The 11,979-nt window shown below is 32.5% G+C and overlaps 2 protein-coding genes across 5 annotated transcripts; both read left to right on the forward strand.

Annotated features, from left to right (window-relative positions):
• Window positions 1–1,816: 1,816 nt before the first annotated feature.
• Window positions 1,817–7,189, forward strand: LOC100800997 (uncharacterized). 4 transcript variants are annotated; one of them, XM_006592221.4, is made up of 13 exons: window positions 1,819–1,994; window positions 2,213–2,399; window positions 2,493–2,555; window positions 2,669–2,774; window positions 2,974–3,078; window positions 3,158–3,234; window positions 3,354–3,471; window positions 3,741–3,813; window positions 4,010–4,201; window positions 4,864–4,981; window positions 5,730–5,954; window positions 6,037–6,090; window positions 6,808–7,189. In XM_006592221.4, exons 1-12 carry the CDS (start codon window positions 1,921–1,923, stop codon window positions 6,082–6,084), a joined length of 1,386 nt encoding a protein of 461 aa, XP_006592284.1. In that variant the 5' UTR covers window positions 1,819–1,920; the 3' UTR covers window positions 6,085–6,090; window positions 6,808–7,189. The 4 variants fall into 4 exon arrangements, with proteins under 4 accessions (XP_040863373.1, XP_040863374.1, XP_006592284.1 ...); XM_006592220.4 differs by having other exon boundaries at window positions 1,820–1,994; window positions 6,787–7,189; XM_041007439.1 differs by lacking the exon at window positions 5,730–5,954 and having other exon boundaries at window positions 1,817–1,994; window positions 6,001–6,090; window positions 6,787–7,189.
• Window positions 7,190–8,701: 1,512 nt separating this feature from the next.
• LOC100801538 (shugoshin-1) lies at window positions 8,702–11,726 on the forward strand. The gene is made up of 9 exons (XM_003540724.5): window positions 8,702–9,070; window positions 9,259–9,296; window positions 9,380–9,488; window positions 9,571–9,594; window positions 9,697–9,765; window positions 10,613–10,663; window positions 10,767–10,857; window positions 10,940–10,997; window positions 11,243–11,726. Exons 1-9 carry the CDS (start codon window positions 8,912–8,914, stop codon window positions 11,493–11,495), a joined length of 852 nt encoding a protein of 283 aa, XP_003540772.1. The 5' UTR covers window positions 8,702–8,911; the 3' UTR covers window positions 11,496–11,726.
• Window positions 11,727–11,979: the final 253 nt, after the last annotated feature.

An 11,979-nucleotide genomic window follows, 5' to 3' on the forward strand; every position in this document is an offset into this window, starting at 1 on the left:
AGCTTCTTTTGACATCTTGAAAATGTACTTCGCATGCACAATGCATAAAACCTTAAAAAGAAAACTTTACAACAAACATTATGTCAAGCCTAGTTTATGATAGATACATCAAATAACCAATCAAGCTCTTATATTGACTTTCATATTTTCAAACTCATCATCTTTGCCAAGTTTCTCCTTTTGATTCATTGGCGCACCAGTGCTTTTGCAATCCTCCTTGTGAAATTTCTTAAGGATTTCATTTGCATATTTCCTTTAGTTTATGAAAACTTCATCATGATCTTGCTTCACCTCCATCCAAATAAGACATTAAGCATAGGTCTATCATATCAAATTCTTTGAGTATTTCAGCTTTGTACTCCCCCCTTAAGATTTCATTATTTCCTGTCACAAGTATGTCATCAACATAGATAGCAGCTACAAGTAAAATACCACTCATTTCCTTAACATATAAAGTAGCTTCAATTCACTTGGACTTTTAAAAAATCCAAGCCAGTGAAAATGCTTATAGGTTCTTTTATACTATGCTCTTGGAGCTTGTTTAAGATCATAATTAAAGACATTCTTCAACAAGTAGATCTTCTCCTCTTGTTCCTTAAATTTGAAAACCTCATGTCACTCTACATAAATATCTTCTTTAAGATAATCATTTAGAAAAACCAATTTCACATCCAGTTCATATATTTTTCATGCATTTTGGGCATCCAAAGCAAGCAACGCCCTTATCGTGTCCAAGCGTGCCATTGGAGCCAAAGTTTTTGAGAAGCCCACTCACTTGACTATATCCCTTTATTATCAATTTGGCCTTATGTTTATTTACAAAACTACCAACATTGAGTTTGGTCTTATAAACCCATCACCCGACCATTTTATCGTGCATTTAAGCCCATTGTATTGGATTTGGATTTGGTTTAAGTTTTCTCTTTTTGTTTTTTTCCTTCTCTAGGATTTGTGGTTTGAATTTTCTTGTTAAGTATATTTGGTTTCAATGTGTTTATTCTGAGCAGTTTTATACGTTCTATAATTGGGAATAACCCTTTGATACATTGATGGTGATGGATTGATTGTTTCTCCTTTTGCGAATGGTTGGATGTTTGTTATTGAGGTCTATTCATGTGAATTTGTTGGTCATTCATTTACATTTCATGGATATTGAGGAACGAATTTTGGAATGTATTTGTTTCACGGATTCTTTGTTTATTTTCAGGAATATGGGATTAAGAAAATTTATTTTCATGTTTGTTAAGAAGTAATAAGATAATTATTCTTGGATTGTGTTTTATTCCTGACTCTCAATCATTGTACTGTAATAGTATTACCTATCAATTTATTGGTAATTTAATTAGAATAAATAAAATATTATTTATTTGTTATTCTTGTTTTTTTATTTTACTTCTATCATATAATTTCTACCTTTTAAGCGTAATTTGTTTCATGATTTGTAATTTTAGATATTATTTTACTCTTTTTTTCAAATTTCAAACTAATTTGATCAATAATTACAATTTAGAGACCATTTTATTATTAATTTTATGGACTAATTTGACCGAACTCTAATTTCAGGATTTAAGTTTATGATTCACTCTTTTTAGTATCAGAATTTTGTTGTAGTATTTTAAAAATGTTAAATTATGACAAAGTTATTAAAGGAAAAATAATTTTTTTTTACTCTTATAATTAAAAAAATATATACTCGGTTAAGAAAACATATTCTTCACTATCAGCTTTGATTTTTTTTAATTAAACCAAATTTTAAAATCCAGCATCCATCAATATCGGGGGAAAGATCATAAGAAGATATTCCCTCCAAAATGTGAGTGCATCAAAATAGGTTGAAAAGCCCATAATATCACTTTTTGCTTCATATCTTTGCCGCTTTGCAAACTAATAGTTTCAAATACTAACTCTGAACTCTCTGTGATGGATACGAACGACCCTTTGGATTTCGAGGTAGAAGACGACCTTCTGAAATGCCCTCCAATTAACAATAAAAGGTATTCCGCCCCCGTCCCCCCCCCCCCCCCCCCCCCCAAAACTCGCAACTTTTTGCCCCCCAAGTTCTGCAAAGTTTCATTTTTTTCTTCGGGTTTAGGGTTTTATAGTTTCCCTCTTGCAATTTTTATGATAATCAATGTTTTGCGTCATCTGGGTGTTCCTTGGTTTCTTCAAACTGTGGGTGATAACAAATAACTGAAATTTGAAATCCAACCAGGAAGAAAATTATTGGGTTGGATGATCTTCTTAAAGATCATTACATAGAACAGGACAAGCTTTTAGAGAAGAGGAATAAGCAGAAAAAGAAGGCTAAGACTAAGGCAAAGAAGATTGAAAGTTCCTATGATGATGAAGATAGCAAGGAAGCTAGGTTGACTAGGATTGTTGAGAAATGTCACAATCAGGCAACATCGTTTTACCTGTTCTTATCTCTCTTTGACTAAGTTTTTGTGTACTTGGCATTGTCTGTTACTGACTACTTGGGCTTTTTCGTCCAGTTGACAGCTTTTGGTGAAGAACAAGAAATTCCACCCTGGGGAGTAAAAGTTTTTGGAGATAAGGTTATTATTCTAAGACAAGTTTCTCAGTCATTCTCTATACATGGTTTGCTGCTTTTATCTCTTAATTGTTTGGATGCTGGAGGTTATTAATGTTTTCATTTTGTGAATTGCAGAAAGCCTTTCCCCCTCTGGAGTCTCCTGATCTGGGAAGTTGTAACCTTTTACAGTCCTTTTTGAACAACAAGCTAAATTCCATGGTGGAATTGACTGCGGACAAAGGTTGCTCCAGTGTCTTTGTTTGTTAAGGCTATCGTGTTGTTTTTTGTTATTTTACAATGTCAAAAAAACCATCAGTTTTTAGCTTGTCTAAATACTGAAACAAGCCATATTTGGATCAATGTACTGCTTATATGCTATCAGAGGAAACTGATGTGCCTTTTTTTAAGTGGTTATATTAGTTAATATTATATGCTTTCAGGAGACATTTTTCTTGAAGGGTTACTAGTCAATGGTTGGCTTTCAAAATTAGCTTATCTGTGTGGTCATGTAGAAAAAACAGTAGCCATTTGGGCCTTCAACACAAGTGAGTGAAAGCATATTGTTAATTGCTTTGAGCATAGCATCAATCTTTGTCATCCATCTGTTTTACTTTGTTCTTTCAGTGTTATATTCATCAAAAGAAGAGCTCTGTAACTCTTCCAGTGACTTTTGGTGTGCAATTCTTTCTTCTGAAAAGGAGGTAAACTTGTTTGTTATGTTTACTTTGGGCATTGTATCATTGATAAAATTATGTTTATTTCAATCCCTATATTTATTTATTGATATTATATATTATGATTCACAACAATCTTTTACCAGGTTGATCAAGCACCGGTCAAGGTTGATTGGTTTCCTGAATATATGGATATAAGAAGAGCTCTTGACATTTATGGGTTTCTCTTTAAATTTTCATCTAGTGCCAAGCCTAATAATTTAGGTGACTCTCTTATATCTATACCCGTTTATCTCTGCACCTTGGGTTACAAAATGTTGTTAAAAAAATATGAATTAGTTAAGTTTCAACACTGTAAGTCTCAACTCTATAGTCTATAGTGTTTCAATATTTTTACATTAGTATATCCATTAATCTGTCTTATTTCTTTTTCAATTGCAGCTAATGTTGAGATATTTGCATTATTTCAAGTGGAATTGCTGATATCTTACCACTTTGATTGCATGCATCTAATCTGTATCTTTGTGTTTCAGATTCTGACATTGAAGGACCACCTCAAAACATTAGAGCTTGGATCAGATGTGTCACTGCTTGTTGTCTGATAAGGTAAGCAACAAGCCAGCAACCAACAGCAGTGAGTCTACTTAAAGGATAACCTGAATGAATTTTCTGTTATTTGACTCCTTTGTTAGTCTTTGTTTGAGTTTAAGGCTGCATTGATTAGATAGCCTGTTGACGATTCAAATGATAATATTTTGAAAGTATGATGGTGTCTACTCATATCTCTTGATTCTCATTGCAGGAGTAAAAAGGCTATCTTCTCCACTGTAGAAGCTGAAGAGATAGTTGAAATTATTATTTGTCTATTCCTAGATCGCCAATTTCAGGGTTTGTTGGTGCTTTTGAATGACTGCATGGAAGCGATTGTCAATTACTTTACAGACCAGGAATGGTGCTCAAGTTGTGAGAACATAGCAAAATTCATTGCTTGCAGGTTATTACTTTTATTAATTGCTCTTGCTATTATATGTTTATATAAACACTTTCTTGTCAGTAATATTACTTTTGATGTGTTAGCAGAACCCCCATTCAAAAGGGTCTAAGGTTAATTTGAATAAGAGGGTTGGAAATTGGCTAGAACCAAATTTTGTTGGTAACAGAATAACTACTTATTCAGTAATAAAAGGGGAATGTTTAGTTATTTAGCGTCAGTTGTGACTTGTCAGTCATGAGAAGGAAATTGGGTCTCTCAAATACCTGGGTGAAAGAGCAAAGGCTTGTGTTCTTGATCTCTGTTCTCTATAACATGGATACTGGTGCAGAGATTGATTGATGATTTGAAAACAAAGTAACAATTCTGTAATTAATAATTTGAAATTTTAAAAAAAATATATATAAATAAGTGCTAAGTAATGGTGTAGTTAGGTTTCATAAAGAGAGAGTATAATAGAAATGTTATCTCACTCAAAAATTAGGGCTCAAATTTATATTAAGGATTGTCAACCTAGATTTGTCTTCATTCTCTAGTTCTTTGTAATGGAATTAATGACCTAGTGTGTGTATTGTACATTGATACTTATTCTCTAGATCTTGTGCATTGTCTTTGTAAATTGTAATTGCTCCCTTTCTCTTATTCTTGCTGTCGTGGATGTGCAGAGTCTCAAAGGATTTGAATTGCATTCAGACTATTGAATGTATTTCAGAAGCTAACTCTCGTTGCAAACAACTTAGGAGTGCTGTTGCTTATCAAACACTGCTTTCTTGTTTTGATGGAGTATGCTACTTGCCCTTCTCTTATCAAGTTTGTGTATGCTTGTGCATATAAAATATATAGTGAAGGTCCTGGTCATATGATGGAAAGTTGGCATATGAGCAAAAAGTTATGCATGAAGTCTGCTGTTGCTTGATTGAATATTTAGGGAGTTTTCTATAAAATTTTAAAAACTTAGCAATGAAAATTCAGCATCAAAATTTTAGTGATGAAATATGTGGAATGTTGTCAGCACTTTTTTTCACTCATTCTTGTTTTGGTATTAACAAACACTTAAATCATACTTGATCTGAAATTTCTCCTCCACTTAAATTTTCAAATGGGCCATTGATATCTGTATTCTTTAATCCAAAGTGTTACCAGTTACCACCACTAAAATTTTCAAAACAGACTCTTGATATTTCTAATATTCATTAATCAATTTTATTATGTAATTTAGAGTATAGTCTTGTTTGAGTGTATAGATCTATTCATTAATAATATAATTCATTTTTCGTTTATTAGTTGGAGTTTCATTTTCATTTTAAAATATTTTCTGTGTATTATGATCTGAAACACTTAGCAAAATGTGCAAAGCTAACTTGACACTTAATAACAAAATGCTGTGAGAAAATTTTGTCAGACAAGTCAGCAATGAACACAACCAAATTAATTGCTGTAGACTGATAAAAAAAAATAATTGCTGTAGTATGAAATATGAATAGATTTGCTTTTGAACTTTTGGAAATTGAGATTGACCTTTTGTCCTCAGGTCAACAGTGGAGAAGAGATCCTCAGATCACTAACACAAATTAATTTCAAAGACAAAAATTGTGATTTCTACAATATGTATATTCACTTAGTTTTGACAGAGAATTGGGTTTTGTCCAACTCATTAATTGAAGACAATCCAGTAATCTATGAGATGTTCTCTCTTTATCTTCAACACTGTTCTACCTTGATTTCAGCCACAAACCTACGATCATATGCATCAAAGGTGAATGAAACGGCTATCTTATTTTTAACCACTGATTTGGTTACAGTGTGATTTCATGTACAGAAATCATTTTGTTTTACAGGTTCGTCATAGGGCCTCATATCTTCTGCACTTCTCCATCTACAAATAGTTTCAGGTATCTTCAGTATCCTATCCTCAGAATTATCTCACGTATTATTTCTCCAACCAGAGAAAATAAAAAAGTAAGAATGAGATGAAAATATTTTAACGAAAGCTGTCAAGACAGGGATAATGTCTTGTAAACCTTTGGCAAGGGTTTTCTGGGTTTGGACTTTGGAGGTTTTGCATTCACTCCTCTGCATATTAAGAACCTTAATAGTGGGCGCTGTAGATGTGCAAGATAATACTCATCCGATTGCTTGGTCTATTGAGCAATGATATATTTTGTCAAAGACTTCGTCTAAACAAATTATCAATATCTCATGGACAGACCAGTAAAAGGCTTAGGACTTGTTGATAAACTTCTCCATAAGCAGTATTAGAAAAAGAAAATAAGAAGGAAAAGTGGAAAAAAAAAAAACTTCATTAGCTTATGCATAAGCTAACTTATCTTATGCAGAAGGGTTTTTTTTTTCATTTTTCTTATTTTTTTCTCTATGAATGTTTATGGAGAAGTTTATCTAAATAGAGACACTTAGAGGATGATGTGACCCAATGGCTATACATTCATGAAGTGATTGTACCAATGTTTATGCATACATGAGTGACTATGCACCAATGTTTAGCATTCTTGCCTTGCAAACTGCCACACACACAACACACACGTTTCCCTTAAGTGTGTATTTTCATTGATTTGGCATTTTATATGTAGTGGACATCTTTGTTATGACAGAGCAGAGAATGAGATCATCAGCTGCTTAGTTTCACTCTTGGGTAGCCTGAATGGCCAAATTTTGAAGGGTGAAGGATTAAGGAATGCCATGTTACTTCCGCACCTATCATATTTTGACTATACATCAGATTCTTCAGACTCCCAGAATGCACTCATCTCCTTAAGGAGACCTTTTGATGCCATTCTAATGGCAAAGATGTGGTGAGGGTTGTTTTTGCTTCTTGCTGCTGCTGCTTCTGGCTGGCATGAATCCAAGATTTGTTGCTCATCCTAGGTATATATTGTTAGGTGCTAACATGTAATAACCTTTATCATTGAAAAATTACATGTAACGGCATGTGTTTGTGGCCCTTATGTTAAATTCCAAGAGTATCTTATTAAATTCCCAATTACCTTATCTTCTGTAGTTTTTTTATGTGCCTGTTTTTTATGTCAAGTCAATGTTCCTCGTAGCAAAGGTGTGGAAACTGCAAACTACAGACACAAGTAACTCTGATAAGTGATGCAGGATCCTTGATCAGAGTCTCCAAAACAAACAAATTTTGATTATGCCGTAGCCTTCTCATTTTAAAAATTAAATTGTAAGTGTTACAGTTTAGTATATTTTAATGAAAACGAGATTGTGAAGTGGTGGTGAATAATTATGAATGAAATTTTAAATAATCTATTTTCTCTTCAACTTCAAAATTAATTTGGAATATCGTATTAATGATATAGCGTATGAACCCTTAAAATATAAAATAAAAATCCAAAGTGTTTTCAAAACCAATATCATTTCATCTACTAAAATTAAAAATAATACAATTTTGAAGTTGAAGAGAAAAAAAATGTTATTTTAAAAAGTTCACTATGAACTTGTGGTCCTCGTTATTATTTGAAAAATAAAATCCCTCTTTTATATACTTTCCACTAGACTAAATGAGTGAGAATTATTTCTTTTAATAACTATGTATTGATAATATAAATATTTTTATGCTATTAATTAGGAATAGTTTTATTGATGAGATCTAGTTCAGTTAGTTGATAATCCGTGTTCCAAGAGCATTGAGGAGATAAAAAAAATTAGGAATAGTTCTTTGTATAACTTTCAAAATATAGAAATTTGTAATATTAGTTTGTTTGGTTTCTTGGCGAGGCGTGTGTCTAACATCATCGAATGGATAAGTATGGGAGAGCGAACTTTCAATTGAACACATGTGTCACACAACAACGAATCAAACATAATCTTAGTGTCCATGGATAATATAAAGTATTTTTATATTGTTATATTAATATTATTTATCCTATATTTTTCTTGGATTAAACAATTTAAACATTTAGGATATATTTAGGTTACAATTGCATTTAGCTGAACTTACATTAAACTTAATAATGCATCATTCACGTAAATTTTCCGTTTGTGCATTAGAATCTGTAATGTTCTAATTCAACTTAGATGAAACGCCTATTTAAACACACTTAAATTTACTTTTTCACTTTTCTTTTTCTGTTGAAAATTTTCTTTTTCTTTTCTTTCTCAAATTGTTTCAAGTTGGGAGGGGGTGAAAGAAGAGAGTTTGTTTATATATAACTATTACACTTGATTAAAATAAAAAGTATTTAAAAACATAAGAATGTGCACAGTTAAATCTATAGAATTCGAAGTTAAAAGGAAACAAAACAAAAAATCACAATTTTTTTCTTCTGAGAATCACGTGTTAGATTAAAAAAAAAGTATATTAAGATATCTTCTTTCTTACCACTAAAAAAAAGAATAAAGTCAGAATCAAACATATAAAGGGTGGATAAATTTTAAATCAAAATTCAAAGAGGGTGAAGGTGAAAATTTGAATGGGCGATAGGGTGACCCGGCGGTGACCTTTTGATATTTTTGAAAGGGAGGTTCGGAAGGCTTTGAATTAGGTTCGGACGACGTAACGGTAATTTCAGTTGAAGAAGCCGTTAGGTTACGAAACGAAACTATTCTTCTTTTCTCGCTTTTTCGCTTTGTTTTTCCTTCCAACACACTCATTCTCTCCGATCTTCGTTTCTTCACTTTTCTACCATCCCTTCAAATGAAAATATCGAAACTTTGCAATTAATCAAGAATCACTGGTGTAGCATTATGAGCATGCAAAGAGAGAAAATGGCGAAGAAATCCATTGGAAGCTTAATGCGAAAGAAGCTTTCTGATATCACCAACAACACCAATCCTCCTCTCTCTCAACAACAACTTGACACTACTCTTCCCTCCGATAACAATTTCATTCAACAACTCCTCAAGGTAAATTTATTAATTTATTTACTTTTTATTCTTTATTCTCTATTTATTTTTTAAATGTTTTTGGTTGAATTGTGATCTATGAAGCACGGACACTCTATTTGTTCAAAGTGTCTCTGACACCAACACATCCCGTCACTTATTTCGACATGTCTTATTAGATGTCTAATTTAAAAATTATTGTGATGCAGGAAAGAACAGCGTTGATTCAACTCCTTGCGGAAAGAAAGTAAATAAATGTTATTAACTAAAATGAAAGGAATTAACTGAAATGTTATTAATTTTTCTTTGAATTGATTGAAAATTGAGCAGTAAAATAATTGAAGCGAGTGGGGTGGAGCTGCGGAGGCTGAGAGCAGATGTGACGAAGCTGCAAATCCAAAACTGGAACCTTGCTCAGTCCAATAGCCACATGTTAGCGGTTAGTTTCGGAATTGCACAAATGTTTTGTTAATTGAGAGTGAAAAAAGTAAAATAGTAACTGTTTGTGATTAATTTTGCAGGAGCTTAACATGGGGAGGGAAAGGGTGAGTCATGAGTGAGTTGGTTTAGTTCTCTAAACTGCATTTGTGGACTACAACTTCAAATTTTATTTTATTTTTTTTGAATTGGATGATTGGTTGTTTCAGATTAAAACGCTGCAACATGAAATTTTGTGGAGGGCTGCTTTGATTAAAGGAAAGAACGTGGACGTGCAGGTATGTTATGCTTTAAGCTTCATTTTCTGCTCTGCATATCTCGGTAGTGTGCTTTTAAATATCCATGGCAATCATGTTGCGGTTTCGTCGCATTTGTTGATATTGCAGATAAACGTGGCCAATGCGATCCCAATTAAACCTTGATATTGCAGCCCAAATCACGGTTGCGGACCCTTTTTTAAAACCTTGTTGCTTACACTGACTTAATGCATGGAATGTTGTGTGTAAGTGTAAGAAACTGTGGTTGGGAGCGAAATGTGTAGAGAAGTTTGTCTATTGACATAATAGGGAAATGAGTAAGAAGCCCCCATGTTGAAAAAGTAACAGTATTAGCAATATAATAAGGTTTTAGTATTGTACTCTATAACTAATCTAAGGAGTATCTTTTCAACAAATAAATAAATAAAAATCTAAGGAGTCTCTTCCAATTTTTTATTTTATTAAAATTTTATTGAGTAATATGTTTGGGATAAGACTCACATTTTGAACAGGGCTAAAATTAGACACGGCGTAATCTTTTTTCTTTATATCCGTAAAAGACATTGTAAAATTCTAGTGGAATTGTATTTGAAAAATGAGAAAGATGTAGGAGGTTATAAGTGGTTTACAATAGTTAAAGGATAAATAAGTGAAGAAGTGAGAAATTGAATGAAAAATGAGAAAATGAAGTTAAAATAGAATAATGGATTGTTTATAAGCTTGAGTTAAATTTTGTGAGCGTGGTTTAAAACACTCCATTGCATTATTGTAGGATAGGCCCAAAACAATGCTTTCCCTTTCCCTTTATTTTTCCCTCAATCTCTCTTATCATCATCATAAATGAACTGGAACCTCTCTATTTTTGTAGGAAAAAGTGGAGATTGACTGCGAAAAGAATCCTACATTATCACAGTTACAGGTGCCTGGGCAAAAGCCATTCACTTATTTGCTTGCCAAATTTTTGGCATTGATGAATGTTATTCCTCATTCTTTTTCTTGCTGTATGTTTTCATTGGCTCAAGGAAGAAGATGAAAAAGCAGGGCAACCATCCCCTAAAGCCAGCAATGATGAAAAACACAACTGCATGAATAGAAGACGCATAAGGAGTAAATGTAAATGCTGGAACTTACCTTCACGTAATTTTTTGTCATTTTTTTTTCTCAACTCTTTTTAAGCTTGTTATGGAACTTGCAGCTACTGGTTCTTCTTCTGCTTCCAAGAATACAAGCAAAGACAAAGTTAAAGACAATGGGTTAGTTCACGCTTTAACAACATCTACCATTGACTCTTGGCTTAATTCAGTTTAAGATGAACAATTCATGGTTTAAAACTTTAAATTGATGACTTGGTTACCTAAGCTAAGCTCATTGAACAAAAGCACTTTTATTTAGTTGTGTTGATTGAATGAATGGCATGCTTGAAATTGCATTACAAAATGATAATTTTATAGTAGAAAATTGTTAATATGATAAAAATTCCTATTTTTTGGTACAACAGGAGACGTTTGAGGAGACATTCTACTACGTTCAAAACCCATGAACATGAACCTCTAGAAAATTTGTTCGAGTTAGAGGATGCTACATATCTTGTCACTCAATCTCCAATTTCAAAAACTGGAAGAGGAAAAAGCTCTGATTCAAGGAATGAAGCTCCAAGGTGTTCTTTTGGAAGACCCTTGCGAAGAGCAGTTCAGAAGGTTCATTCTTACAAGGAGATTCCCGTAAATGTCAAGATGCGAAGACTAGACTAAACTAAATTAACCGATAGAAATTATGTTTAATGTTCTGTCTTTAATCATTTAACATATGTATCCAATGATGACGTTGAATAGTGTATGTTGTATTGTATCATCCTATGTTCCTAGTTCCTTGACTATCATTCATCGAGTTTTTGTACTTTAATCACTATTTTTTATTAGTTGGTAATAACAGTCACTTAGGACGAATCTTTGGTGATAATAACATTCTTATGTCAAACACTTTAACTAGAGTGTGATTTTCTTTCTAAAAATACCACTTCACTAATCCTATTGTGACAAAAAAAAAGTATACTGAATATAATTTCATCGACTAAGTAAAAGGAGACAGCAAAGTCTATGAAAGTTTATTTCTCAGTTTTCATATGCAATTTTTTGCCCTTTTCTCAATCACAGTTTTAAAGCTTGTTTGGATAAACAACTTTCCTTTTTTTTTTAACTGCAGATAAACAACTTAATTAAATTCTACTGAATAAAT

Source organism: Glycine max, chromosome 12, assembly GCF_000004515.6.
Source record: "Glycine max cultivar Williams 82 chromosome 12, Glycine_max_v4.0, whole genome shotgun sequence".
Taxonomy (NCBI): domain Eukaryota; kingdom Viridiplantae; phylum Streptophyta; class Magnoliopsida; order Fabales; family Fabaceae; genus Glycine; species Glycine max.

Coding starts and splice junctions, on each gene's coding strand:
- LOC100801538 (XM_003540724.5), top strand. CDS start 8,912: ATGAGCATGCAAAGAGAGAAAATGGCGAAGAAATCCATTGGAAGCTTA. Junction 9,595..9,696: donor TTAACATGGGGAGGGAAAGG/GTGAGTCATGAG, acceptor TGGTTGTTTCAG/ATTAAAACGCTGCAACATGA. Junction 10,998..11,242: donor GACAAAGTTAAAGACAATGG/GTTAGTTCACGC, acceptor TTGGTACAACAG/GAGACGTTTGAGGAGACATT.
- LOC100800997 (XM_006592221.4), top strand. CDS start 1,921: ATGGATACGAACGACCCTTTGGATTTCGAGGTAGAAGACGACCTTCTG. Junction 3,079..3,157: donor CATTTGGGCCTTCAACACAA/GTGAGTGAAAGC, acceptor TTGTTCTTTCAG/TGTTATATTCATCAAAAGAA. Junction 3,472..3,740: donor TGCCAAGCCTAATAATTTAG/GTGACTCTCTTA, acceptor TTTGTGTTTCAG/ATTCTGACATTGAAGGACCA.